This window comes from Pomacea canaliculata, linkage group LG7 (assembly GCF_003073045.1).
Source record: "Pomacea canaliculata isolate SZHN2017 linkage group LG7, ASM307304v1, whole genome shotgun sequence".
NCBI classification, from domain to species: domain Eukaryota; kingdom Metazoa; phylum Mollusca; class Gastropoda; order Architaenioglossa; family Ampullariidae; genus Pomacea; species Pomacea canaliculata.
Window position 1 is genome coordinate 13,167,015 of NC_037596.1, and position 27,770 is coordinate 13,194,784.

Here is a 27,770-nt window from a genome sequence, read left to right on the forward strand (position 1 = left end):
CGCCGCGGAGACAATGTGTTAAGGAAGATTAGGTTGTATTTACTACTTACATGTCAAGAGAAAAACTCCTTTCATCAGTGTAAGAAGTATCAAACACAGACAACCAGCTTTGGTAGACATGTTCATGATGAAGGACATGTTGAGGTCCAGCTGCTGGACACTGATGTCGACTAAATGTTAACAGGAAGATGATCGCAGGAAGCCGACATACGACTAAACATCATCTAAACATTTAGTTTCCTTGTATAGTCTGTTTCAAAAAAAAAACCTCAGTCTGTATTTCACATTATTGTCATTAGCTGTTTTCTTGAGTATAATAAAATAAATTTAGCCGGGTACGAAGTGTATGTATCTACATTCATTTCAAGACACTAATTGGAAAATAGTATTAGAAAATATCGCAAAAGAAAGCGACGGCGTCTCCTCTTTTTTTTTTTTTTCTTTTTTTTTTTTCGTCATATGTATATTTTTGCTGTCCATTAAACCTATAGCTTAAATGTATATTCGTGTAAGTTCTGTTGCAACGAGTTTCTACGTGTTGGGTAAAATTCCTAAGTAGTAATGCGCTTTATTTAGTCTAATAATTTTGAGCGCTGTAATTATTTACAAGCTTGATTCTCAGTTGTGATTCTTTTAGTTTTTTAAAGAACTAAATTTACTTTTGATGGCTTATTGCTCACAGCATTACAGATGCCAAAAGTTTGAAGCTATAATAAGCAGGTTTTTTCTCCCACATAAAAATTAATGTTCTTTGACTCACTGGAGGGAAATAATTCTGTCAGTCTTTGTGCTGCAACAATGAACAGAGTTGTTGCGCCTGCTCGTAAATGAACCTAAGAAAGTTTTGTTGTGAGGAGAGGATGGTTTTAGTAGACGCATATCCGTAACAACCGCGAATCGATATTCCCGTCTTATTATTATGGCTTATGATCCATATTTATATATACCTACATATGCGCAACAAACATGCTTGCTAACAATGCATACATAATTTAGCAATTTATAGCTTTAGAGTTGTTGATATTGTTACACTGTGACTGGTTGTTCATATTTTTTTTCTTTTAATTCTTTTAATTCCTTTTCAGCTTTTCAGTCAGATTACAAATGTTTGACGTTATTTTCATTTCTCATTAATTGAGAATGTGTGGATTTCTGCTCCAAGAAACACACCAACACATTTTGATTTCTTAAATTTATTTTTATGGACACATTATCTCGCTAGCTCTACTACATTCGTATTCCAATAGCTTCCTAATCAAGTATAAACCACACATGAAGTAAGAAAATCGAAACCAACAGGTAATAAAATCAGATTGATTAATGAAAGCATTTATCTTGCAGCAAACATTTCGATGCTACAACTAAATTATAAAATTGTATCAAAAGTAATAATTTGAAATAAAGATAACAAAAGCATTGGGAACAATGTTGTTGCTAAATACTAATTTATTTACTTTTCTACATGTACCATTCATAAACTGGGTGAAACAGCAAACATATTTAATAATGTGGATATAAAATTTGGTGAGTTTAGCATGATATAGATATAGCAGTATGTGGAACTTATGTTAAATAATGATAGTGATCTGTGCGTGCGTAAAGAAGAGAGAAATGAAAGTGTTTGGATGTGTTTGTGAGTGCAGCATACGCGGATCTTTCTGTTAAGGATGTGGTGGGCCAATAACTTCTCAGTTTGGAACACGACAAATCTTTAAACAGAAATATATGATTTGTTTTGTTACAGTCATGTCATCTTTGTGTGCGCCTTTGATGTGTACAAACAATTTACATAATATGAAATATCAAGCGATGGACACAAAGTCTGAGAATATGAATAAACAATTTAGATACAATGAACAAATAATCAAAGGCTAAAGAAAAATTCCACACGGTGTCAAATATATTCTACAAAAGCTAGTGAACTTGTTCATTTTTAACCAATGTTCTTCCCCAAACCACCATACTTGCATCACCAGGCAAAAATGTAAATGATGTCGATAAACTTGTAAAACCTGGCTGTCAGGGTTTTCTTTTCAGATTGTCATAAACTAAAAAGCTTTTGTAAACAAATGTGTTCCTCTCTATATATATATCAAGATGTATAAACACAAATTAAAGGGTGAATAGAGTCGCTAGAATAACTATAGTAGCCTTATCATCGAGGACAGCGGGTACAACAGACAGATTTGCATTCGGCGCGGTATATCTTATTTCACAGTTTACAATTTCGTGTTCACAGTTCACACTTTGAGTTCATAAAATCGATGATATAGTAAAAAAAAAAAAGATGTTGAAAAGAACTTTAACAGGAGTAGCATTATATACCTAAAGGAATTTGTGTGTGTGTGGCAAGTAACATTAAAGACGTTTCTGGTCTCTGTCTGACGAGGTACACACATTTTATTTTCTTGTCCGAGCCCCAACCCATGTCACTGGTTTTCTAGTTGTATACGTTTCATCCTCTTGGCAACATTCACTTGATGTTCATTTGCGGTCAGACCTTGTTCCTCGCTCTAAATGATAAATCATTTGAAGTGAAAGTAACACAGGAATTGTACAACGATAGAAATAGCGATGATAAAATAAGGCATGTATGGAGTACAATGCAATAATTATCCAAACTACCATTCGGAGTACAATGTGATAAAAGTGTACTCCGAAAAAACTTTTAAACAAATATGAGTGTGATTATAGTGAATACGTTGTTTTCAAATAGCAATTTCCGTACAGCAAAGAAAACAGTGTAACATTGACCTACTTTTCAAGGAATTAAGTTTGAATTTAGGAATCATATTTACTCAGTTTTGTTACCTTTTACAGTTTTCCTTTTGTATAATTCCGTGTTAAGTACATTTTCATTACATGTCATAAAATTATTTGACAATGTGTACATTTGTGTTTATTGTGGAGTAGGATGGCCATGATTATAATGATTAAGGAAGATGCTAGATGCAGGAAGAGGGTTTCTAGTGGTTTGTTTACTTTTGAAAATACAGGAATCACGAAAAAATTACTTTCATCAGCTTGTGTTGTTTGCTTTAATGTAGGCTAACCCGTTGCTAAAGATATTTTGAAGGCAAGCTACAAGTAACAAAAGTAACAGCAATTATTGAGATTTATTGTAATGTTTACCGTGTGTTACTTACTTTGGTGTGTTTTTTTCGGGAGGGTTTTCCGGATCTTCCTTCCGGATCTGTTGTGCCCAGATTTTGTCATTTTTATTAAGAAGGTCGGTTGCAGCTTCTTTGTTCTTGGAAGAAAGAACATCCCTAGAAGAAAACAAAAAAGAGAAAAATAGGAAAAAATAAAAATAAAAACAAGAAGACAAAGAACAAAAACGAGAGCTACAACAACAAGAAAGCGCTTTACAAGAAACAGGGGGCAGTAGGTAATGACATATAACAGAGAGGGGCATTTTGATCAGACTAGCAGACATACCTACACATCCACAAGGAACATTCTCAGAAACATTAAGACACACAGAGGTTGAGAACGGAAAAATCAGGATAGACTTTTGCAATAGGTATTTACAAAATATATAAATAATAAGTCCATAAAGGAAAGCATGTATTGCCCCCAGTATACGAAGAGGCAAAGGCAGAGTATTCCAAATACTGGGGTCGCAGAAAGAGAATTACCGACTGCCGAACCTTTCTTTTCTGATACTTGGGACAGTGAGAAAACCCACGTGGGCAGAACGAAAAGACCTTTTTTGCTTTGTTTTGTTTTTCTGAATGTTGTACAAATGCGCTTGCAATCATTTCAACAAAACTCAACAAAACGTTTTATATTATACAAATGACAATTTTAAGTATTATTATTGAAATATTATTATGACATATAAAGCAGGGTTAGGGTTATTTTATTTTTAAGGCATTTTATTTCCACTAATTCGTTCACTTATGAAAATCCAGGAATCAAAACAAAATATTCTTCAGTCGTCAAAATAATCGTCATTTCAATTTCAGTTTCGAAGATTTAAAAGGATAAAGTCACGGTAGCTAAGAAACTGAAATCATTGTTAATATTTTTATATGTATCTATTAGAAATGAGTATTGCTGAACAGGTGTTATAGTGGATCTCATATTTAGTGTGTTCAAATTGGACAGGTTTGTGTGTGAATATTTCTAAACACATCAAAGCAAACCTCAGCAGGTCCCATCTACTCTGAAGTCCGATGAGGGAGATTTTGTTTAGTCAATATGTCAATACCTTTCCAATTAAAACTGACTTTCTCGTAGCTTATTACCGCAGCCCTGTGTTAATCATGGTTTCAATTTATGTTGTATAATCGTGCATTTTCGAATAATTTTTTTAATAATTTTTGTATTTATAATAGATCTATATATTTTATATTTTACAATTTGACAGACTTACACACAGAGAGTGGCATGTCACAACCTGGTCTCCTCTCTGACAAGCAAAAGTTCCGTTCCTTGTGGCGATGGAGTCAGGAACTGTGATGTTAGCCATACTAGGATGTGCCCTGACGATGAAGCCTTCTTCGTTGATGATACAGGAATAGGTTTCGAGGTACGTGCAGGTGATCATTAGGTCTGTAAAAGATTTTGTTGAATATACGTGAATTTAAAAAGTAAGTCTATTGAGGACTTTCTATGGTATTGCTGAGAAAAAAATAATAATTTAAAAACATAAATGTAATTAAAGCAAAACAGAAATGATTGAAGTTGATTATCAAAGAAAAATGAAGCTCAAAATTCCTGCATATAAACAATGAATTACGCAATGATCTCATGGAAATATTTTCCGCAAAAATGTATGAATAAATAAGAGAATAGGGTGGTTTAGCCTGACACAGAGATAAACACTAAAATTAAATAAAGTTACACAGTCCCAAGACAAAAACAGACGGTAAAGATACTATTTACCGATAACTTACCTTGACTTCCAATGAAAGAATAAAAGTAGACTGAAAAATCTTTTTTATCAGCAGCAGCCTCAGGAAACAGGCACTGTATCTCAAATGGAGTCTCGCTATTCTTTATCACGCAACTCATTTTTGGAATGTCTGCAACATTTGGTATTCACATACCAATAGACATGCACTAAATATAACATTTGTCAACAAGTTTTCTAACCAAACGGCAGGATCGTTTCGTACCACACTAAAGTTGATAGTTTTGAAATAATAGGAAGCATAAATACTGAATAATGAATGAAATAATGTTCAGGACGTGTGTACTTAATGACCTAAGCGCAAAGGTAAGTAATCATGCAACAAAGCCCTGTTGTGTCTACGCGTTCTAGGGTGCGGACTACAATAAACATAACTGCTTCATTTTAATCAAACTGTCATTAAACTGGTACCGGACCCAGTTCCATTAGTAACTGTGAGTAATAGGTGCTTTGGATCAACACTTGTTCTGCTCCTGACATTTCACCTTTTTGAGATTATTGTGTTTTGTATCTGATTTGAATTATTTTATTTCCCGTATTCGCACATGTAACAACAACATTAGCAACAGCAAAAACAGCAACAGCAATAACAACAACAATAACAAAAAATGAAGCTACGTCTATACCAGATGGGGCTAAGCATAATAATGTACGATCGAGAAGCCTATTGACACGTCATTGTCACCCAGCGACATCTGCACCCAATGTTTATATGGTTTTTGACAGCTGTTTGTCACTTTGCTATCCATTATGAAACACATGCACGGGTTATTTTTCCATTTTCCATGTGAATCCTGCTCGCAACGGATTAGCTCATTCAGATTTCACACGGTGAATACCGAATGGTAAGTAATGCTTTATTCAAGTTTGTTTACGCCAGTAAGTGAATGTATTTACAATGTACACAAACTTCGAGTGCAATAAAAGCATGTTATTATTATGAGATTTTTTATTCTGATAACAAATAAAGATGGCTGCTCGAACAGGTGGGAGCCATCAGAAAATTGCTATTGTTTTTAATAGCCTTTTTCTTTTGTATGACAAAAAATAGACTAATTAACGGTATCCATTTTCTTTTCCTTTTTTTTCTTTAACAGATTAAGTGTGATTGCATATCTATCGATAAATTTAATGTGGTGTGTACTTTCGATTTGGTTTTCCTAGAAGTTGTTGACGTACCTCATAGAGCACTCGAAATAACTGTATGAATTGTGAAATAAGAAATATGAGGAGCTAGTAAATGACGAACCCACGACAAGCAAATTCATAAAAAGATAAATAAAAAAAACAAACCAGCGATAGACCGTTTATTTAGGTCTTGCTACACAGGGGGCTGACACCTACAAACACCTGACAAATCTGCTTGTTTAAAATGCATTACAAGAGGCTTTGTGTTGCTTTCTATTGTTCTTGGTGCTAACTTGTTTTTGTGGAGGATACAGAAGAGTAATTTTAAAGCTTATAAGTTTTCTTCCACTTAATATCTTGAAATTTCAAAAGATTTCACTGATAGCGTTTAACTGATTAATTAAAATCGAAATTGTTTTGTGTTAGACATATCGTTCGAATTTTAAGCGTTTGCTGCAACGAATAAAAGTATTTAATATCGGATCAAGAATTTAGACTTCTTTTCCTGTATTCAAATGAATAAATAGTACAGTGCCTATTGGATTCTTTTGATATATTGTCTATTATAGTCAAAGAAAATTTGGCTCTAAAGATTCAGTCAGTAAGATAATCAAACACAACAGAGATATTCTCTACGCATTCATTAACAAACCCAAAAACATTGAGAATTATCATATTTAAGACAGGAAAAAGTATAAAGAGTATTACCTGAGTCATTCGATACTAAGCTATGGTGAGATACCTTGCCAACGTATCTATCAACATCGGCTTAAGCTACTTTTCTTTATCATTACTAATATCGGGGATACCCCTATTTAGAGATTAGATATCGTTTGCTAATACAGAAGTACTTAAACTAAAAAAAATTTGAAATATTAAATAATATTAGTTTTTAATTGTAGATAAGGTTTAGGCTTCCAAATAGAATTAGCTTGTATCCATCCATTAAATAATATTAAATAATATTAGTTTTTAATTGTAGATAAGGTTTAGGCTTCCAAATAGAAATCGCTTGTATCCATCCATTCATCTTTTTGCCCTTTCCAGTTTAACACGCCTCGCGCCAGAAATCTTTATGTCGGAGACTGAGAAATGATCACACAATCACAATAATACAAAAGAAAGAATCTCCGGCACTACTTTTCAAATCAGTTTCTATATGGCTAACTATTCTTCTTCTGTATGATGTTGCTAACAATTAGTACTTTTTTCCTAACCTATGGTTCCCCCTTACTCTCTTTGTTCATGATCATTATCTTGTCAGTGAGACGTTTGATACATTTGCTGACCCAGAGTCTTTTTCTTTTTCTTCCGTCTTCCAAGCACATCTTTGATCGGTTATATATTTTTATGGTATTTACACCTTTGTTTAAGGTGCTTCTAGCTTCATCGTGGAACTTGAAAATCTTTTTAATCTCTATATCTATTGCTTTCTTTACACGTTGTTTTAAGGGAGTTTTATTTTCAGCTTCAGGTCGTTACACATGTTGACATCTGGATATGGACTTTGTTTAGTCTTGCTGATACAAGATGTTATCATTATGTTTTAAATGAAACTATCTGAGAGTATCCAATTACATCCTTTGTATGACTAGAGAATACATAGGGAATTAATGACTGCTCAAACTCTAGGCATTTCTAAATCATATCGCTGGTTTTGTAAAAGGAAAATTTCCTGATTATCTCTGTCCTATTTGGGTAATCATTTGAGCTCAAATTTGCATTTCAGTCACCAAATATTACTTAAATATCCTCTCATACTGATGCTATGATGATGTCTAGAATGTTTCGTCCTGTTTCTCATGAACAGACTTGATCGACGACAAATTGTAAGAAATGCCAGAGAGGCAAAACTAAGAAAATAGAAAGTTGCAGCTAATGAAGGTTCCAATTAATTTGTATTAATCATCGTAGAAGAAGTGCTTGAAGGCATTCAGTGATGATCTTTCTGTAGAAAGTTTAGTGTACCTGGATAACACCGAAGGAAACAATCATAAATATATTTAGGAAAGTTAATTCTTTTTTGCTACTTTTCTCATTCACATTTTGAGTTTCTTTGAATCTAAATGGGGTAAGTTTTAAAACCTACATTCAAATTACTTTACATATGCTTGAAATGAAAGCCTACAAATAAACAAATGGAGACCTAATGGATTATTGACTGAAAAAATATAACCCTAAAAGCGTTTAAATACATTTTGACATACTCTCTCGGCCCACCCTGTGCATGGACTTTTGTGGACATGATATTCCCTTCACCCCACCCCACCCCACAAAAAAAATATCCAAGCTATGTTTACGGTGTTTATGGCTGTTTTTGTTTCCAGGTGACTCCAGGGAATTCCAGGGTTAGAAAATCTCTGCGCAATTCACATTAGCTACGAGATACCCTCTTGCTTAATCGTCTCGCACTTAGCAAGATATCAAAGGTATCTCGTGCACTGAGTTCAAGATTCTGACCAAATTTCATTAACATTTTTATCTTCTTAGCCATGGTTTTTTTATTCTATAAATTTGTTTGTGTATTTATTCGAAATATAACGGTGTAGTATAGACAATAACTGTGTCTGACAGGTGTAAGTTAAGGTGTTGTGTTGCTCCAAAAGGAGAATTATTTATAGGAAGACTGTTTTCCCCATGACAGACAAACGTTTGAAACCTCATGTATTTCTGTTTCCAGCTGTTGTTGAATCACGAGTCCAGCGCATGTTAAAGGGCTTAGGTCTGAATGACTAGATCGGTGGACAAAAGTACTAAAGTGTTGATTTCTAGGTAACAGGGGTTGGGATTTGACGAGTGTCATGCCATGTGCACATCGCCCTTTGACCAAAATGTTGGCAAGAGAAAGGGAGAACAGTATGAACAGAGAGTTCTATTTCATCCCCTTCTTTTATTTGAATGCTACCCTGCAGGCGACACCTTCACAGAACACCACACATTTTATGACTACAATCTAGTTTTATGTTTTGAAGGTAAATCATACTATTCTAAATTTACAAAACAATCACTGGTTGCTTGCAGACAGGGATACATTCTGACAAATGCATTTTTTGCTATTTGCGGACATCAGAGTTCTTTATTATCATTATTTCGCTCCTTCTCTGGCCCCAGTATTTGTAATTGCCTGCCTCTGTCTCCACACAGCGGAGTCGGTGCATTCCTTCCGATCTGTCTTCAAACATATGTCTTTCCGAAACACTTTCTTAACTCGTCCATTATTATTGTTGTTGTTGTTTTTATTATTATTATACTTGATTTTATGCACTATGGCGTCAAATGGCAACAGGAGTTATTCGTCCCTTTGATTATTTTTATGACACCCATCGATTTGCCATGAACCTGACCATCTGTTTCTTCCCCTGAGTTGGGTGTCTCGTGTATCGCTAATTTCTCTACTACTAAGGTCTTAGCAACAAAAGTGTTCCCTCTTATAAGTACACAGGTTCAAGAACAAATGATCAGCTGGTTAACTGTTAACCAGACCTTTTCACATAGCTCTGACTGCCGTGGTTTTGTTTGTACTGCATGAACTTTCTGGGAATAATTAAATGTATTTATAGAACACGATATTACATTTCAGATTTAAAACCAGTCACATCCTGGTTACTCAGCGAGACAACGTTGGTTAATTCTGTGACCACATTCTTCGTCAAAAATCAAGACTTGATATCGCGATCCTTGATGAGATGAATACCCCTGACATCCTCTCACATCAAATTAGTAACTATTGATCAGTAATACATAAACACACACAAACAAACAAACACAGGCGTACATTCTTACACGCAGAAAGCAGGATAATAACACACAATAGTTGTCTGCAATCTGTTTATTACACACTAAAGCACTAGAAGCAGGTTGAGTAAGGGAATCAGATTGCTGACTGTTTACTACCACGCCTTCAGAAACTAAGGGCAGCATGGTTGATGTGGTAATAAAGGATGAAGGTTTCAAAATCTTTTTTTTTCCCCAGCAATGACAAACAAAAAATAGACTCTTAATATTAGTCAACGGAATGTCGAATACAAAGTTTATCAAATGAATTTTTAAAAAAAAACTCGCTAATAAAAATGCCATTTAAACGCTCAATAGCTAGCTGCTTGTCACAACTTCTTTTCTGATAAATGTGCCCGTGATTTTATTAATGCAGATTCTTAGAGAAAGAGATAGAGCGAAAGCATAGGAAATATTAAAAAATTGTAACAAAAAAAAAAAAAACACAAAAAAAAAACTCAGTTAAACAGACTTTCCTTCTTCCTCCTCAAAACTTTGCCTTGAATGATTCAGACGGATTCTGCGCTGTTTATTCCTGTAGCCTTCTCTCTCAAAGCTGTGATACAGGCTTCTCAGTCCTCAGGTTAGTCCCTATAAGAAAATATTCACGCTTTCGCTATTTATGTTTAATGTAAAAGGAATTTAGTCAGAAATTTCAGATGCAATGTAAAAAGAGAAATTCGAAAAAGGTCAAGCGGAATAGAATCAGAACCAAAAATATATATTTTGAAATTTATTATCTTTCGTGGTTGCTCTGAGATGTTTTGGCTTATGAAATACCTTCTTTTGCTTGTTGGCAGCAGATTGTCATCACTCTATTAATAGCCAAAAAAGGTCAGCGCTGGTTGTACAGCTTATGGCAGTCTCATAATTATTTTTATGGACATAATTGAAATTAAGGTTTTGCTTACCGCGGGGTCAGAAGGTCGCTGACGTTACCCTTCCAAAGGCTTTCGATGTTTTCGCCTTCTCTGAGACCTTAACGAAAAATAAATCAGCAGACGGGACAGCCCCCTTTTTCACCCATGAGAGAAAAATTATGTGATTAAAAGGAAGGTAAAAATGTAGATGCAGAGATAGGTATGATTAGTCTATCGCACTTAACCACTTACTGTCTGCCTCTTGTATCTTCCGTAGGAGCTGTACGTTATCTCTTTTTAACAAATGAAAGATTAAAATTTAAAACCAACACAAAAAGAGTAGAATATACACACAGGATATAAAGACATGTACTTGATTAAGCTTCATTAAGCACAAACTTCCGGCAATTGCGGATGCGCATGAGGAAATTATGAAATACAAGGTCAAAGGTCGAAATATTCTGACAGAACTACTAAACAGTGTCAATATGTTTTAATTGGTAGAAATTTCCCTATTAGAAAGGCATAAGAACAAATTAATAATAAATTTAATGCAACATAAAAAATAATCAAATTACAATTGGTAATTTAAAAACATGATTTACTCATACCCTCCAGTTTCCTGCTTGTGTGTCCTAATACAAAGTCGGCGAGCAGTCTCAATGGGTGGAGGAAGTTTGTCAGAATGTGAACAAATGTAAGCTCACTTGAACTTCCTATCCACCTTGTAAAAGTTGTATAGCATACTATGCAATCATGACAACAGGTTCCGGTGTCTCTGTACCATGAGCAAGAGGTCGATGGACGGACGCGAATTGAAAAAAATTGATCCCGGAAGAAATTCTTAAACAGTCGGTAGAATAAGGCAACGGACCTAGAAACCTGACAATACTTTTTTCCTTCGATGTAAATAAAAAAGTTGTTAAGTTTGAGACAGCCAAACTGACTGTTCTTTTTCTTTGTCTTTGAAACATATTTTTGTAGGTACTTACTGCAAGGTATTTTCATGGATATATATATACTTTAGGTACTTTCATAAAGTGAAGATATAAATATACTTAGATGTATGTGATGTTTATTCATGAAAAAAAGGTTCAAAAATGATGGCTATGCCTAGTAAAGGTTTCGGGTTTAGCACTTATTTTTAGGGTTCGCTAATGAATGAGTTTTCGCGCAAAGATCCAATACTCTTTCTCTGACCAAACTTTTCTTAATCGCTACAATACGAAACAGCACGCACAACAGTTTTTTGTAGCAAACATTTAAATTCATGAATGCACTTGTTTCAGCTGACATTCTTTACTTCCTACTAATTACATCTCACAACCAGATTCATGGATCTGTTCTTTCATAACCACGTCCTTCACATCGGACGGTGGGCAAGACGGCTTGACACTGGACTGCCATGAAAATATTGAGGCGTTGTTGTTAAATAGTAGTAGTTTCGGCAGAATATATGTTTGGGTGGTGTCTTTGATAACTAGAAATCGGTTATGGTGTCCTAAATATACCAGAAATAATGAACACTGATTCATCTGACCACTCTTGTCGCACGGATTTTAAGAGCGCCAATGAAACTCGGCCATCTATCCGTAAAGTTTACGACAATAGATGACAACTGGTAATGAATGTCTAGGTGCGCATGTTTGGATGGAGGGGTGGAGATGAAAGTGGAGACATGATGAACTTAAAAAGCAAAGAAGAATAGGATATATTTATATGATATACGTACACAGAACGTTAATCTTCTTTCGCGTTAATGTAAAATCTCCATATTGTGTCATCAGCTCCCACTCGACTTGCTCGTGAGAACGGTTCACTCTCCTGTACAGCTCTGCTGGACCTGTTGGGCTGATGCACCGAACTGACCTTTGTGCTCTCTCAGTACACGTGTCTCTCCAGTAGGTCATCGTCCCGTCATACTCTAGTCTTCCGGTGTTCGTTCTGGTGCGTACTCTCACTCTGTATGAGGAATTCATATCCTTGCATTTCGACACATCCATCCAGAATGTCACGTTGATAAAATTATTTTGGACGGCACATAGCTCGTCTTTGTCCAGGTGGTAAAATTTCAATTCAGTACCTATGGCAAAATTTAAATAAAGCATTCATTGACGTTAGTTAGATGTACCACATCATTTCATTCCTTTTTCTCTTGACAGTTTTCATCCACTCTCATATTAAATTGTCTGTGACAAATGACTATATTAGGTACCTATTTGTATTAAAGCATCATTTAAAATTTGCCACAAACATTCCTCAGAGGCCATAAAGAGGTCGATGACTTGAAAGAACATTATTCGCTAAAATGACTTCCTAGATGAAGTCTGAAGAACACTGATTGGCAGAGCTCAGAAATGATTAACTCGGTTAAATTTATACATCATGGAATAATAACCCAAAGAAACAAAATTGACTAGACTTATCCGGAAAACGAGTTTTCTCCGCTGTGAGAAAAACATTTCATCATCATTATCATATATATATATATCTGCAGAGTAATGGTTTAAAAAAAACAGGTGACTTACAGTTTTCGTATTGCAAACAAAGTGCCTTGTGCACGAGCAGGACATTTGTGAGGCATGCGACGTACGAAGCTGAAGACATGTTCTTCGTCTTGCCTAGAGACCTTTGAGAGTGAATGGTTGTTACAGCGTTTTACAAGCTTGGCCCAAAACTCAAAAGCTAATAAATAACAGACAAAGCAACACTAAATTATAACCTGAGACAATCTCCAAAATTCTTCCTGCTAGTTCTCAAACCGCCACGCCCATGTCATCAACACTCTTTAATACAGTTTATTGTTAAGTGACAAGCTGGGCGTAAAGTAGGTTACTTTGTAAGGATCTTTTAATTGCTAATTACTTTACGGAAGTATAAAGGTATTGTATTCTGACGAGATATTTTCGTTGTTTTTCTGGGAAAGCATTCACTGTGTTTGAAGTATTGTTTTTAATTAACACCAATCGATGTGCCTAGTAGGGGATCAGTTTCATTGGATAGATCCAACCCTAAGCAGGATTAAAACGTCGGTAGCCACATCATCATCATCATCATCATCAGCAGCAGCAGCAGCAGAAGCATTATCATCAATCATCATTGTCATAATCATCATTAGCCAATCCTAATTTCGAGTAACGTATGTTTATATGATAGGTATATGTGATTCTTTAGCTCCTTCAATCATTTGTTAATTCGTTTCTTCGCCTGGTCACACATGGATGAGACAGCTTGTCGCGTTAGACAATCGGGTGCAACACGTTTCACTCTCGCAAGCTCGCTTACAGTCACACAGACTCAACAGACACACAAACACCCGATCCCAGTGGAGCGCCATATCGTCTATCAGTGCATAAACCGTGACGCACACGCGAGAGCGGTACGAATCACGCGCTTTGTAACTAGGGAAGAAAAAAAACGGAAATAGAGAAAGACGAGAACAACGAAGGGGAACAAAGGATTTCAGGACACACTATCAGGATACACAGTAACAACAACCAAATTTTTGCCGATGTCACCTAGGGAGAACCCCTTGAGTTTTTCCGACCCAACATTTTTAAGATCTCTATTTCCCGATTTGCGAATTCTCTGTCCTATACAGTTACAGTCTTTCAGTTGATTTAACTACAAGAAAACAAAACGTATTTTTGTTACAATTTACACCACGTAAAAGTATTTGGAATGCTCTTTAAAACGGAGTATCACAGATTGCTGTCTTTATTTTAGGTTAATAAATATTTTTTTTCAAAATGCCGGTCGAAATTTCATTCGCAGAGAAAACCTGAGTGTTTTACCCTCCCCTCTGGTTGGCTTTAGCAAAGGATATAAATAAGTAGCAGCATCGTGTCCACAATAGTGTCGTGCCTGTCTAATTAACACCAGCTGCTGAGGACCACTGAAAATAGCATCGTCGTCTCCATCACCGGACTTGTCTGTCTCATCACCAGCTGCAGTAGATTACAAGTAACACGTTTGTCCTTACAGCTCTCTTATAGGGAAACACGCGATGACTAACTAAACTGGTGCACCTGTAACTGCGCTATCAAAAAAAAAAAAAGTCGTCACATGACCTCCGCGTCTGTCACTTGCAACAATAAAGTAAACCGATAAAAAGAAATGTCCCTACTACGTTGTTCTTTTAAAGAAGTTCGTTCCACTCCTCCACTCACCACTGCTCTCCTTTCTAAGAAAATCCCCTCAGCAGGTGTTTTTCTTCGTTCTATACTCTTTGTTGTCGTCAGAAGTTAATAGCAGAGGCAAGGCCTCCCTTTCTTCCAACCGCGGTGTCCGCAGACAGGATTACCGGGTGTACGGGGCAACCGTTTGTTGAAAGAACGCACAATTGTCTAGTGCGAGTGTGTTCTTCGAGCCACTCGTGTCGTGACAGGATAAATAAATTTAAAGTGTATTGATATATACAGAAAGGAAAATAATCTTCTATTTAATGAAAGGAGTAACTTATTTTGTTTAGGATGTATATGGACTCATGTGTTTAGAATGTCCGGGTTGCAGCCGACGCTAATCTTGAATGACATCTGTGCTGCTAGCCCAATGTTAGCCACTACAAAATCATTCTTTATAAAGCAGATGTATACAGTGGCAGGAAGGAGGAAGGGATGTACACAACACTGAAGTAAAGCTGAGATCTGGAACATCTCATACAGTTGCTTTTCATGGTGACAGAGCCGATTGCTTTATCTAACAAACTGTTTCCTGTTTCAGCAAAATTGTGTCGGGACCTGACCTCCTCGCTGCATAGCAACAGGTGTCTCCCATCTACATCCGTCTCATACCATCTACATTTGTCTCATAAACCTCTTGCTTCTTGGACAGTTTAATAGTTGAGCAAGGTCTGAAACCGTTTTATGGGAGCTGGAGAAGAGAATTCAGCATCTAGCTAAATGGAAAGGGATTATAATCAGTCATCAAATGTGAGTAGATTGTCAAAGTTGTTTTAATGAACGTAGACATAGACATTTTAGATATTTTCGCTGCATGCTGTAGCGTACTCTTCCATTTCTACTTTCTTTCTATCTCGATCTCATCACTCATTTCAAACAACTTCGCTCATCATCGACCACCATCATATGTTATCATCTTTACATCAAATAAATCACTATAATAAACTCTCCATCTCTCATTTTTCTCGCTCTTTTTTTTGCCATTTTCTCCGTCTCATTCATTCTGTATTCTCCACTTCTTTTTTACATTAGTTCTTCTCAACACCCAGAATTATGCTAACATTAAAATATCTGTTTTTGCTCTTCGCTTTTTTTTTCTGTAGCTCTAGTATACTCAGTTCTTCAATGTCATTTCAAATTATCCCAATGTGGAAACTTCATAAGCATTGAATAATAGCTAATGTGTTTATATAGTATAAATATATTTTCTATGAACAATAAAAAGGCTGAATTTTAATGCTTTACTTTTGATGATTTGAAGTTTATTGGTCTGAGTAATGAGTTCTTTTGTATGGTGAAGAAAAGCTTTCCTATCTTTAGCACATTAAATCCTTGCACAGGAGGAAATTGAGGCAAAGCGAAACTAAGGAAATGCGCTCAAGGAACAAGAGGTTTCCTAGAAGTAGGTGGCACAAAGGCAAGCTACCTGTGCTCCTCACGTGACCTATTTTAAGTTTCCTTTCGTGGAAACCTTGCTGGGCAGGGCTGACAATGGCTCGTGCAGCACATAATTAGGCCTAGAGAAGACCTGGGCAAGGGGCGGCCCCAGGGCCGCATCCGGCCCGCCTCCTGTTTCTGACCGGCCCGCCCGCTGGCCCGCCCGCCCGCCAGTATATATGCTATATATACAGTATTGGGTAAAGCTGGGTTAACTATATTAGTCTGGCCCTCTACAACCATCCCAATCTCTCATGCGGCCCCTTGGGAAAATTAATTGCCCACCCCTGGTCTAGAGAGACTACTGCAGAGAGAGGCCCAGGACTCGGGTCTCGTCTCTGAATGTAACAACTTTTCGGAGAGCTACTCTGACAAGCAAAGGCATCACCACAAACAAGTCTTTACGAGGGCCAGGAAGCTATATGTCAACAAACATATATGACTGCAAACGATAACACTATACGTCCGAAAAGGACTTTATCAGTAATATATGTCACATTGTTGGGAAGATTTATATCAATTCTGATAACTATAAACTTGTGAAGTTTTAATCTTTGCAGATTATGTGTTAATATATAAAAAAATTATATATATATATATCTTGTTTTATTTTATTCTATTAAAATTGTCACTCTCTGAAGCCATGAAACCTCTTCACTAAAATACTTTTTTTACATACTTTTAGTGGATTGAAATCCACCTGTTTCTCAGTTGACGACTTCAATAACACGACATATCATGTGGCGGGTCATATTGTGGTTCTTCGTTTCAAACTTCTGTTGTCCAAGTGTAAACGGTAATATAGTAGATAGTTCTTCAGTAGTCTGCTTTTCGCACAGACTTTTATTCCATTCTTTAGCATTTAAAGTAAACTAGCCCATAGACTGCAATAGATATCATCAGTTCTTCATCTTCACTAAATCATGATTGTCATATTTTGCAGCGTAATCATCTCCTTATTTTTAGATATAGTACTAAGTTTTAGTAAGGTTATAAAGGTACCAAGAAAGTAAATTAAGCAGAATAAGTTTCATGTCTTTATTTTTTTAAGTTAGTCTCTTCTCAAGATTTGAGGATTCCTGATAAGTAACAGTATTTAAAATTCCTGACTATATCAATATTCCCGGATGCTTACAAATTCTCTGCTTCTAAAGATATATATATATATAATTCAGCACTAAGAAAAGAAATCACAGAGCTAGTACCTTGTTTAATGAGTCGCTGATAAGGAAAAACCTTTTGTCCAACATCTGCAACAAAACTGGTGGCTGGTCTGCAGTAAAAAATATTAATTTATTGGTCTTGTCATGTTATCTTCCCGTCGTGCTTCATTATATATTACTATAAAGGACCCTTCAGGAAATTTAAAACATGTTTTAATATTTTCTCTTAAATTATAAATGATGCCTGATAATTAAAAAAAGCTAAAACTGTGTTATTTATTCGAAAAAGCGTGTAGTACTTCTACAAAGCTATTTAATGATATTTTCCCGTTTACAATAGCAGGTGAAGGAATCATGTGTGAAGTGATAACAAATGAAAACGGCACTACTGAAATCAAAATCCACATCACCAAAGAATTTGAAGAAACAAGAGAGTCGCTCATCCTTTCCCATGAGAGCACGAAAGGTAATATTTACTTGCTCTTATGTGTTCTTGCATACATTTGAAAACTCCCATTAATGCTTCTAAACGTATTGCAATACTGACTCTATAATTCACTTATTATGTTAGTTTGATCATTCACATGTTGCAGTTCGTGTTGCCGTGCTAAACCGTGTCACAACTGATTATGTTTGTCAAACCAATTCGGATTACAAATGCCAGAAATTGGATAACTACACCTATAGTGTCACCTCCGCCTGTGCACCAAAGGGAGAATATAATATTTCAAATGATGAAGATCAACCAACCATGTGTACAGTTAAAGACCGTAAGTTTTATTTGTTTTGTTTTTATACTTGTATCCGTACTTGGTTTGACGTAGATATAGGATGGAACCCGTATCTAAGTTAAGCGATACCAGTTTCATGCTCTGGTTTTGTTTTGTAGTCATCCTTCTTTGTTTCACATTGATACAATGAACAAAATGGTCAGGAAAATCATACTTGAATTAACTGGTACTCTAGTCATCCAAAGTTGCGGTTAGCTTACTGTGTTTCTTCACCACCAAAGCCTTAAACTTATCACTAAGAGCTCCTTAATTAGCTTTCTGTCAATGTGTGATTATCAGCCGACTGCTCAGTTTTATTCATTATCACGATAGCGCTTACAGCTGTGATTTTATTTTCTACTTTTTTCTGCCGCTTCATTTGAGTCAAACTTTATTGATGTAGCAAAGATGTGAAACACTTAAACTTCTGATGTTCCTTTCGTAACTTGAAAGGTTGACAGCTTACGTTTGGCAACGGGGTACAATGTTTTGAATAAAAAGATACATAATAGTCTCCATGGAAATGTTTTTACCTCGCACACACGCTTCTTCTCCCATTGTGTGCTCATTCTTCTTCTCAAAGACCCTTACTCCCTATTTGTGTGATTCAGTATAACTGTTGCTAAATGTAAGGTCAAAGAGTAACACGAAATGTGAAAGAAGGAAATGCAGTGAATATTTTAGCAATTAAGATTGTGTATGATACTAATTAATAACTGGTCGTTTAGCCACCAAGGCGTAATTTTAAAAACAAAATTGTTCTAATTCATCTATACCTCTGATTTATTTCATAAACTACAATCTCGTTCCAAAAATATAACACAATTTGTTCTAATTTTTCTATAATTAAACAGACACAGAAAATATACAGTCACATAAATCGAATACAGACATCCAGAAACAAAACAAAACTTCTTTTCAAGAAGGCAAGTTTTACGAAAAAGGATGTCATACATACAAACCTTTCAACGTTCTAAATCTTATTTTTCTCGCTTCTAACAGACAATTAAAATGAATGCTGTAGTGAACGCATCTGATAGCATTACAATACATAGTGTCACTGTTCACACAGCTCGATATCTCACGTGATCTAGCTAGGACTGCCTATATCAAATAATGTTTATTTGTTTGCAGACACATCAGAGAGACAGCCTCATGATGCCAGTAAGCATATCAGTAAAATATATGCTGATGTGAGCTGTCCAGATAATGAGTATATTTTCATCATAGAATGCCATTTGTTGCATAATAACTTAAAAGTGTATAAAACATTTCTAGTATTTATGTAAATCAGTTTAATGCGTGATTTTGTTCACGCACGATTGTGTGCTTCTGATTGTTTATATATATATTGAATGTACTCTCATCCGTAAAAAGTCTAATTCTCATCAAATTCTGGCTTTCAGAAACATCTGAATCGAATCCCAACACTAACATAGAGCGAGAAGCAGGTGAATATTGGCAAAACATGCTATGAAAGTTAAGCAAAGAAATGTTATCTTTATTGCTAAGAAACTCAATATACAGCTGTTATCCACCAGCCACTCTGTATGACAGCACCATAATAATCTAGATTTTTACACAGTTATTTGACTGTGACAAGTTTCTCTACCACATTTCAGAAATCTAGAACTTGTCTGTTACTAAATCATATGTTTATATAACCTATGAAGTGTATATATTACAACTATGTTTTTCGTATGTTCTAGGTTCTGATGAAAAAAATGAACTTGGCCTCGGCATTGGCATTCCTATTGTTATTATTATTGCTGGCCTTGGAGCCCTGATAATGTGAGTTTAACTGGCAATTGATTTTACATTATAAAAACACCCTCTCCCCCGATGCCTTTCTAAAGCCCACGACGAAAACGACAATCATCGTGATGATGATGTAATCACTTGCCACTTTTTCTTATTTAAATGGATACTCGAGGCTTGTGATAAGGCTCTGGCGACGGTCAAACGTTTCAAAAATAGATTTAGTTACAATTACAGAGCACTAGAGCATTACAGGAGAAATAAAGGATTTGTTTCTCACTTAATTACCACTTAATAGCACTATTTCCGTTGCCGATGTTTATAAAAATTGAAAAAATCCAGTGAAATCGACCCTTGTGTCCTTCCGCCGAGTAAAATCAAAAGCTTCCCGAGATGGTCAAGCAGAGGAGTCTTGTTGTGACGTCAGAGTCTTATTGTGATGTCAGTCTCTGACAGGAAGTGTCTGTGGTCATTGCGAAGATTTGACGTCATCTGTTTATTCGTATGACGCACTCTGTGTGTAAGGCTTGTAAGACTCTGTCGGAAACTGATGAAAAGAAAATTTTGAATCTTTTTCCATCTTTTCGTGGCAACCGGATGCAGCACATTCTCGAGGCATGGTTCTCACTATGGAAACCACACGTCATAGGGTCACGTGACGGAGAACGAGACTTCGTGGAAGCAAAAAAAGAGTCCCGTGTCATTTCTCTTATTAAACACAACATTCTACTAAAATCCTTCAACGTTTTCCACATGAACACACATATGAATAGACGAGATTCAAATTTATCTACTCTTTACGCGATTCTAAGCACTTTTATTTTGCCTTTAGAATCCCTTTAAGAAAACGAACAAGGAGACGAAGACATGAACCAACTGAGACATACGTATGAGGCAAAGCCCAGAATCAGCGACTGGTGGAGGGTGTGCTGACCGTAAGTATTGTAATCATACTTTAACATGGAAAATTATAATAACAATTTGTGTGTAGGTAACATTTTTTGGTGTTAAGGCTAGCTTCATGCGCTCAGCACTACAACAAACGAACGGATAATTAAAATACAACCAAAATGCCCCATAAACATCCACAAACGATTTCTAGTGTGCAGAGGTGCAGGTGGCTCGCATTCTGAGATTGATTTTAATCTGAGATTGATTTTAATTACTATATTTCTTGAAGGTTTTTTCTCTAAAAGCAAACATGTATTGCCCGCTTGAGAGGTTTTAATTCGTGCGTAAGCTGCAGCTGACTGAAAATTTAATTTGGGGAACATCTTATTAAAGTTATAGGAAATGTTATATTCATCAGCTCAATGAAACAATGCTCTTGTTGTCACTTAACGTGTTTGAGAGTACGAACCCGCAAAGATATGAAATCTCCACACAACTAAGAGGATGTATCCATAGATGATTGCTTTTGAGTGTCTGGATCTTTGTCTTTTGAGAGAAATAATTTTGTATTAATGCCTGTATTAGTGTCTATATGATTGTGTATGTGTGTGGCGCGCACGTGAGTGTAATTCAAAACATGCTTTTTTTCAAAAGCGAATTCTAATAAACATTTTTAACTCGTGGGTAAAGTCATCTGATTTTTTTTCTTTTCTTCCATTTCAGACTGAAGGAATCCTAAACAAGCAGACACTAGAAAGATACGATGGTGATCTTGACTTGTAGAGGCCACTAACAGCGTAAAGACCAACCTGAATAGTTTACGTTTTCGGTAGATATATGAATATAAACATAAACTGTACATTTCAGGTTCGAAAAACCATCCTTTAATTAATTATCCACTAGCAAAATACGCGATTCGTACCTGCGATCAACGAGCGCCTCTAACAGTGTATTACGTCACGCTAACAGTGTATACGTCACGTTTGTACACCATTCACAACATTGCCAGCCAATCACAGCAAACGTTCGGGCTATTCGGAATTTAAAAGTCTGCATTTCTCGTGCTAAGTTAAAGTTTTTCAGAACCACGAAAATGCAGACTTTCAGCCTCCGAATAATCCCAACTGTCGCTCATTCTCTCTCTCTCTGATTGGTGTTGACTGCAGGCAACGTTGTGAATGGTGTACTAGCGTGACGTAATACGCTATTACTGCACTCGTTGATCACAGGTACAAATCGTAGTGGATAATTAATTAACGGATGGGTTTTGGAGGCTTAAATTCATGGGTTAGTTTCATATCGCCTATATCTACCGATATTTGAAAAAAAAACCACAAACCTATCACCCTCTAATGGCTACTAGAGTCCATAGTAAACCCAAGAGAAGTTTTGCTATTTATAAAACTGCAACCACTTACCTAAACATTTTAAAATTTCTTTACTTTTACACTTTAGTACTTAACTCATCTGTACAAAAATCGTAGTGCAAAGCAAAATTCTATCATGACCACCGGAGGGGTCCGTGTGGACCCCGGGTATAAATGGCACATGCTTACGGATGAATTCCAAGAAGTAAACGTCTCGCCAACTAAATTATTTCCCTCGCCTTCCCTGCGTGTGCCTGAACTTACGGTACTTCTAATATTTGTGTGGAACTACTAACAGCGTCTCTTTGGAACCTAACTTGCTTTCTTCAGCCGTCAAAATGCCTCTCGTAGTGGTGGACCCTACAAAAGTTGCTTCCTTCTTGTACAATGATTGTACAATTTGTCCCATCACTATATAGTGGAGAAACAAGGAAGTAAAATTAGTTTATGGCGAAAACTGGAAGAAAATAACGAACAATAAATTTTTGGGCTTTAAAGGTGCAATGATTTAGGCTGGTGTCTATAAAGCTCAGGATGAACCGACAAAACAGTTGTGGAGCATGATCATGGGATGCTGGCATCTTATTGACCAAAGAAAGGCGAGGTAGCAGTTATTTTTAGCACTTCGCGTGATCAAGCTAATGTTGCCAACACCTCAATAGAGAAAAAGCCTCAACTGATTTTAGACTACAACAAGAAAAAAGTTGGCATCAACACAATAGATTAACTGAGTCCCTGCTACATAACGAAACGAAAGACAAGATGGCCAATGGTAATCTCCTACAACATGGTAGATATCAGTGCCTTGAATGCCTACATTGTTTGGAATTTCCTAAACCCCAAATGGCAACGTTGCAAAAGTAACGAATGGCAAACCTTACTGATGAAACTGGGCGAGGAGCTTGTCGGACTTGAAAAATCTTTGGAAAAAAGAATGTTCCGGGAAGAATGGTGCAAAGTATACACGAGCTCCACCACATTCTCATCCTTTAGCAACATGGAGTACAACTCCATTGCCAAGAAAGCCCGCGTGTTGCTTCTTTAGTCCAAGATGGAACGACAAGAAAATTAGGGACAATCGGTGTTGTGGGAGATTTTACATGTGGAGTTCATGCAAAGCTTGTTTGTGATTTATATGTTCGGCAGTATTCAGATTTTTTTCGGCCTGAATAGTCTCGACTTTTGTGATAGTAGCAGAATGTAAACCTAATCAAAACGATATGTTCTCAGTTGTTGTTTTTTTTTTTTTTTTTTTTTTTTTTTTTTTTGATTTAGGAAGAAAAGTCTGACCAAATTGCGACATAAACTCTTTTTGCAACATTACTGTGTTTTGTCATTGAATTTGTGGTGCATGGCAATAACACTGATTTTCGTTTTTTAACAAAATAGGAATTGCATTTTCCACAGTGTGTGTGTTTTCATCATGAAAATGAATGGTAAAATGGCATGGGATCCATTTACTGTTAACGCTTTAAAAATTCGACGGTCGTTAGAGGTTTAAAAGATGTTTGCAAGAAATTAAGCATTTTACTATTTCGAGTCTCCTTTACAAAGAGTAAACAGAAAGGTATCTATTTTGAACTTCTGTCTGGACCAAACATGATCAAAACCCTGACGAAACAGGAGGTAACACCAGGCTTTTAGCAAATAATAAAATCGTTTTCGCGTTGCACACTTTTCCGTAATTTAAGCAACAACATCAAGGATGAAGTATAAAAAACTGACCACACCGTTTGGAAATAGCGATTGTTCATGTGAAGGACTGCGCGTCGTTAAGCGACATCCCGTTGTCAAGGTTACACTCGTGTAAAAAGATGAAAGGGAACAGAGTTTCAATACAAAACAAAAATGAACCGTTTGATAAGGCATCCTCTAGTAATCAAAGAGGATATGAATCTTGTTAAATGCGTTCAAAAATATTTCATTAGCCTTATATGTGTCTTTAGGTTTGATTTACTTCTTTCAGAAGCTTTTTCAGTCAACCAGTGATGCAGAATTTTCTTTTTCTTCCTCCTCAGCAAATGAATCTGCAGTTCTTTGTGTGTCGGCAACAAGAAACTTAATACTCCTATAAATGTTGATGTCTGAGTTTGTCTTCTTTTCTTCCTTGTTTTCTGTCTATCCCTTCCTCCTCTCTCTTCCCCTCCTATTCAGTGCTAAACGTTTTACTTCTGTGGATGTAACACCAGCTTCCAGTAGTAGCAAGAGTGCGATTGATGTGTGTTTATTTATCTTAAAGTAACAAAGAAAAGATCGAACAGACGATATTTAGGTATTTAGTAATAACGGTGTTGAAACTGTTAAGAGGTAACAGAAAAAAGACAACCGAGAGAGTGTGTATTCAACCTTAAACCAAACATTCTCAATAACCGTAGACTCACTTTAATTTATGAAAGTTTCGCTTTCCTGGTTCATGGCCCTCGGAATCTGGGTTACAAGGATGTGAATACTTCATGTGATAACTTTGTAGAGTTCTAAGAAGTGATTCATGCGGCGTATAAATCCGGTCAGATAAAAACTTATTTGCTTCGTACTGTAAATTCCAGTCTTTCTGACAAAAAAAAAATATAGGTCTTCCTAAAAGCATACTTGAACACGCTCTCTTACATGCATACCTAACTTCTTATCTTTCTCACTACTTTGTCTTATATCACTGTCTTGAGCAGTTTTCGTTCATGCAAAGTCTCTGATAAAGTAAAAGGCTTTGTACAGCTTTTAAAGATTTTTATTTCCTCTTTCATGTTCCGTCTCGTGTATGTGCGGTAACTGTATTCATGATTGTGTGTACTTTGTGAGAACAAATTTGTAAGTCATACAAAATGCTCTATATATGCATGGATTTTATTTCATCGTATATTTTCTATCTGTAGAATTATCTTGTTAAACAGATGTGGTTTTCTTCTTGATATCCACTTTTAATAAAATAACTGTTGTTGCAGACGCTTGAAGGGACGCTTGTTGTTTTAATCTAAATGTTTTTTTTTCTGTCCTAGTTTGAGTGTACTTTTCTCTCTGCCCCTTTCATTGCTGTTCTGTGTGCACAGATTTGTTTTACAGCTATTTACTGCAATTTCAATTTCCCCATCTTCACAAAGTGATCATTGATGCCATCTAAGAACTTTGACGCAGTTCGTCAACTTTTAACTCATAATCAGGAAAATATATATAAAAATAAGAAACGAACGAGCGAACACAGACTTTATTTACAAAGTCATTGACCAATGTCGAGTAAAACACAAAAGAGAGAAACAGAAACCATTTTACTTCCCTTGCTCGAAGATTTGACAAACATGTCTTCGAGAATTCTTCCCAGTGATGAACATGGAGCTCAATGAAACAAATGAAACGTACTTGCTTGCATGCACAAGACCTTTTTACCTGATCTCAAACATTTACACTCTTACCTTTTTGTATGAAGACATGGGTTTATCGTTGATAGCCATCATCAGAAAACCAATGTAATTGTAGACAAGAAGTGTTGTAGTCAAGCTCAATGTTAACTTTTGACGGCGTAGTTGAAGGAAATCGTTTTCACGTGACACAAAGGTACCCGAAAATATTGATATTGTCAGCGAAAAAGCGTCGTAGCTGGCAAATATCTCAGAAGTAACAAACGAAATACTTTCTTGGGATCTATAAGCATATTATTGCCTTTTACAGGCAGAGCCGGCACTGAGGTAGGGAGGGAGACCAAGGGCCCCGCAAAAGAAGATTCAATGGTACAGTATATAGTCTACACTTATAGGTAAAAGCCTTGCATATGATATTCCTCCAGTGCCCCTAGGGGTCCCACGTATTCCTAACCCTGGCTCTTTCACAAGGAGGGCCACTTAAAAGTAGTCCACCTCGTCTGAATGTCGGGGGTGAACTACTCAAGTTTTAATAGATATAATACTATGGATATTACTTTAGTGATGCTTATTAGCGTTAATATTGACACTAATGCTTTTTATGAAATATTAATATTAGTATATGTTATTGGTATTAACAGTTATAATACATCACTAAAAAAATTGCTGCTTTTTCAAAGTCCAGATAGTTTTATTAATTATTTGCCTTTTAAAAGTTGTGCTACCTCATTCATGATTTGTTTATTTTAAGCTTGATTTACGGACATATTCACTAAAAAAAGACATCAATTATTCATAACTAATAAAAGTAAATAATTCGGTTTTTACCTCCACCGTACATGATGTTCAGTGTAGTGTTGGCAGAACCTTTTTCATTGCTTAGAATCAACGTCCAGTTTCCTTGGCTGATGCTTGTTTCGTTGTGGAGATAAACACTCAAGACGAGATCTGGTGGGTTACCGCTTAGGATGCAGCTGACTCCTCTTTTGATATTCTTGTCTTTCTCCGTTTGGGTCAAATGGCATTCAGTGAATGTGTCAGTGTGGGCCTTCACATGAAATTCTAACGATTCAAACGATTGAAGATTGGCGATAAGGTCAGGATTTTCAACAAACTTAGGTGGACCTGTTATGTTTGAAAAAAAAGGGGTTTCAAATTAATTTATATATGGAAAAGTTGCTTTTTATATGAATTTAACAGAAGCTGTAAGCACAGGATTATCCAATAGCATACACATGATGATGACACCATCGGCAACTGTTAAGTTCCATGATAATTTTTTAATTAGGTAACTTATTAAAAGATTACATGAATCTGTCCCCACAGTCACGCTTAAAAATATGAACTGACATATTTTTATTGATGAAGCGAAACATATTCCCATAATAAAGGCGATATATGTGACAAAATAAATAGTTAATATTTTAGCACTTACATCTGACGAGTAAAGATACTGTTCTGTTCCGTATGGAGTTTCTTCCTTCACACCTGACCACTGGCCATTCATCTTCGCACCGGGCCGTGAGGGAATAGTTCAAATGTCCTCCATGAATGTCCGACTTTAGCTCAGATCCATATTTATCCAGAAGCTGAAAACTGACTTCAGGATTTCCTTTATCAACCGAGCAGATAATGCTGACTTCCTTTCCTTCATTAATGATGTAAATGTCATTAACTTCCTTTCCGTCTACGAGCATACCTGTGACTTTGGGTGGGTCTAAAAACAAGATAACACACACACACACACACACACACACACACACACACACACACACACACACACACACACACACACACACACACACACACACACACACACACACACGTGTATAAAAAAGCAACACAAAATTTACACATATGGATGTGCTAAATAAATTTGGTTTGCTTCTCTTCGAGGTTTTTTTATTAATTAAGGTTAACTTTGGCATATAAGAACATGCGATGATTTTATTTTTTAGGAGTATTTCACAGATTTCTCTAATAATATACAAACCAGTAAATTTTAAATAAAGATAAACTTTAGTCATATATTTCCACTTACAAAATACATTGATATGTATCAGACGTGTGGGCGTGGATCTCCCACCTCTTCCAGTGAAGAGAACCAACGCACTCATTGACCTGGTGACGACCTGAGAGATGTTGATGTCTAAAGCCACCACAGAGCTGCTCA

General features: G+C 36.1%; 5 protein-coding genes across 11 annotated transcripts in view; 1 reads left to right on the forward strand and 4 right to left on the reverse strand.

The window, feature by feature from the left end:
- LOC112569669 overlaps window positions 1–202 on the reverse strand; it is a 31,467-nt gene extending 31,265 nt beyond the window's left edge. The window contains exon 1 of the mRNA XM_025247542.1: window positions 51–202. Within this exon, the coding sequence (XP_025103327.1) occupies window positions 51–138 (88 nt within the window). The 5' untranslated portion in view covers window positions 139–202. The remainder of the gene's footprint in view (window positions 1–50) is intronic.
- Window positions 1–27,770, reverse strand: part of LOC112569665 — a 130,976-nt gene that overhangs the window by 72,075 nt on the left and 31,131 nt on the right. The gene's annotated exons all lie outside the window — the stretch shown is intronic.
- Window positions 1–27,770, reverse strand: part of LOC112569667 — a 140,872-nt gene that overhangs the window by 58,009 nt on the left and 55,093 nt on the right. The gene's annotated exons all lie outside the window — the stretch shown is intronic.
- LOC112569681 lies at window positions 1,178–17,628 on the reverse strand. 4 transcript variants are annotated; one of them, XM_025247567.1, is made up of 7 exons: window positions 17,504–17,628; window positions 13,209–13,309; window positions 12,413–12,763; window positions 4,902–5,030; window positions 4,379–4,557; window positions 3,147–3,269; window positions 1,178–2,513 (listed from the first exon to the last, which is right to left on the reverse strand). In XM_025247567.1, exons 2-6 carry the CDS (start codon window positions 13,285–13,287, stop codon window positions 3,222–3,224), a joined length of 786 nt encoding a protein of 261 aa, XP_025103352.1. In that variant the 5' UTR covers window positions 13,288–13,309; window positions 17,504–17,628; the 3' UTR covers window positions 1,178–2,513; window positions 3,147–3,221. The 4 variants fall into 4 exon arrangements, 3 of the variants coding, with proteins under 3 accessions (XP_025103352.1, XP_025103353.1, XP_025103351.1); XM_025247568.1 differs by lacking the exon at window positions 17,504–17,628 and adding an exon at window positions 14,850–14,929; XM_025247566.1 differs by lacking the exon at window positions 17,504–17,628 and having other exon boundaries at window positions 13,209–13,668.
- LOC112569689 lies at window positions 5,026–27,748 on the forward strand. 3 transcript variants are annotated; one of them, XM_025247578.1, is made up of 10 exons: window positions 5,026–5,763; window positions 8,374–8,475; window positions 15,403–15,611; window positions 16,984–17,094; window positions 17,802–17,927; window positions 18,055–18,231; window positions 19,366–19,395; window positions 19,638–19,682; window positions 19,941–20,022; window positions 27,661–27,748. In XM_025247578.1, the coding sequence occupies exons 4-10, from the start codon at window positions 17,037–17,039 to the stop codon at window positions 27,731–27,733; spliced, it is 591 nt and encodes a 196-aa protein (XP_025103363.1). In that variant the 5' UTR covers window positions 5,026–5,763; window positions 8,374–8,475; window positions 15,403–15,611; window positions 16,984–17,036; the 3' UTR covers window positions 27,734–27,748. The 3 variants fall into 3 exon arrangements, with proteins under 3 accessions (XP_025103363.1, XP_025103362.1, XP_025103364.1); XM_025247577.1 differs by lacking the exon at window positions 8,374–8,475; XM_025247579.1 differs by lacking the exon at window positions 8,374–8,475 and having other exon boundaries at window positions 17,805–17,927.

Excerpts from the sequence above, each read along its gene's own strand:
- LOC112569689 (XM_025247578.1), top strand. The coding sequence starts at position 17,037 with ATGTGGCGGGTCATATTGTGGTTCTTCGTTTCAAACTTCTGTTGTCCA. Across the intron at positions 19,683-19,940 it reads TAACATAGAGCGAGAAGCAG|GTTCTGATGAAAAAAATGAA; the intron begins GTGAATATTGGC and ends CGTATGTTCTAG. Across the intron at positions 20,023-27,660 it reads GGCCTTGGAGCCCTGATAAT|ACGTGTGGGCGTGGATCTCC; the intron begins GTGAGTTTAACT and ends GATATGTATCAG.
- LOC112569681 (XM_025247567.1), bottom strand. The coding sequence starts at position 13,287 with ATGTCTTCAGCTTCGTACGTCGCATGCCTCACAAATGTCCTGCTCGTG. Across the intron at positions 5,031-12,412 it reads AAAGAAGATTAACGTTCTGT|ACATTCCAAAAATGAGTTGC; the intron begins GTACGTATATCA and ends CAAATGTTGCAG. Across the intron at positions 4,558-4,901 it reads TTCTTTCATTGGAAGTCAAG|ACCTAATGATCACCTGCACG; the intron begins GTAAGTTATCGG and ends AATCTTTTACAG.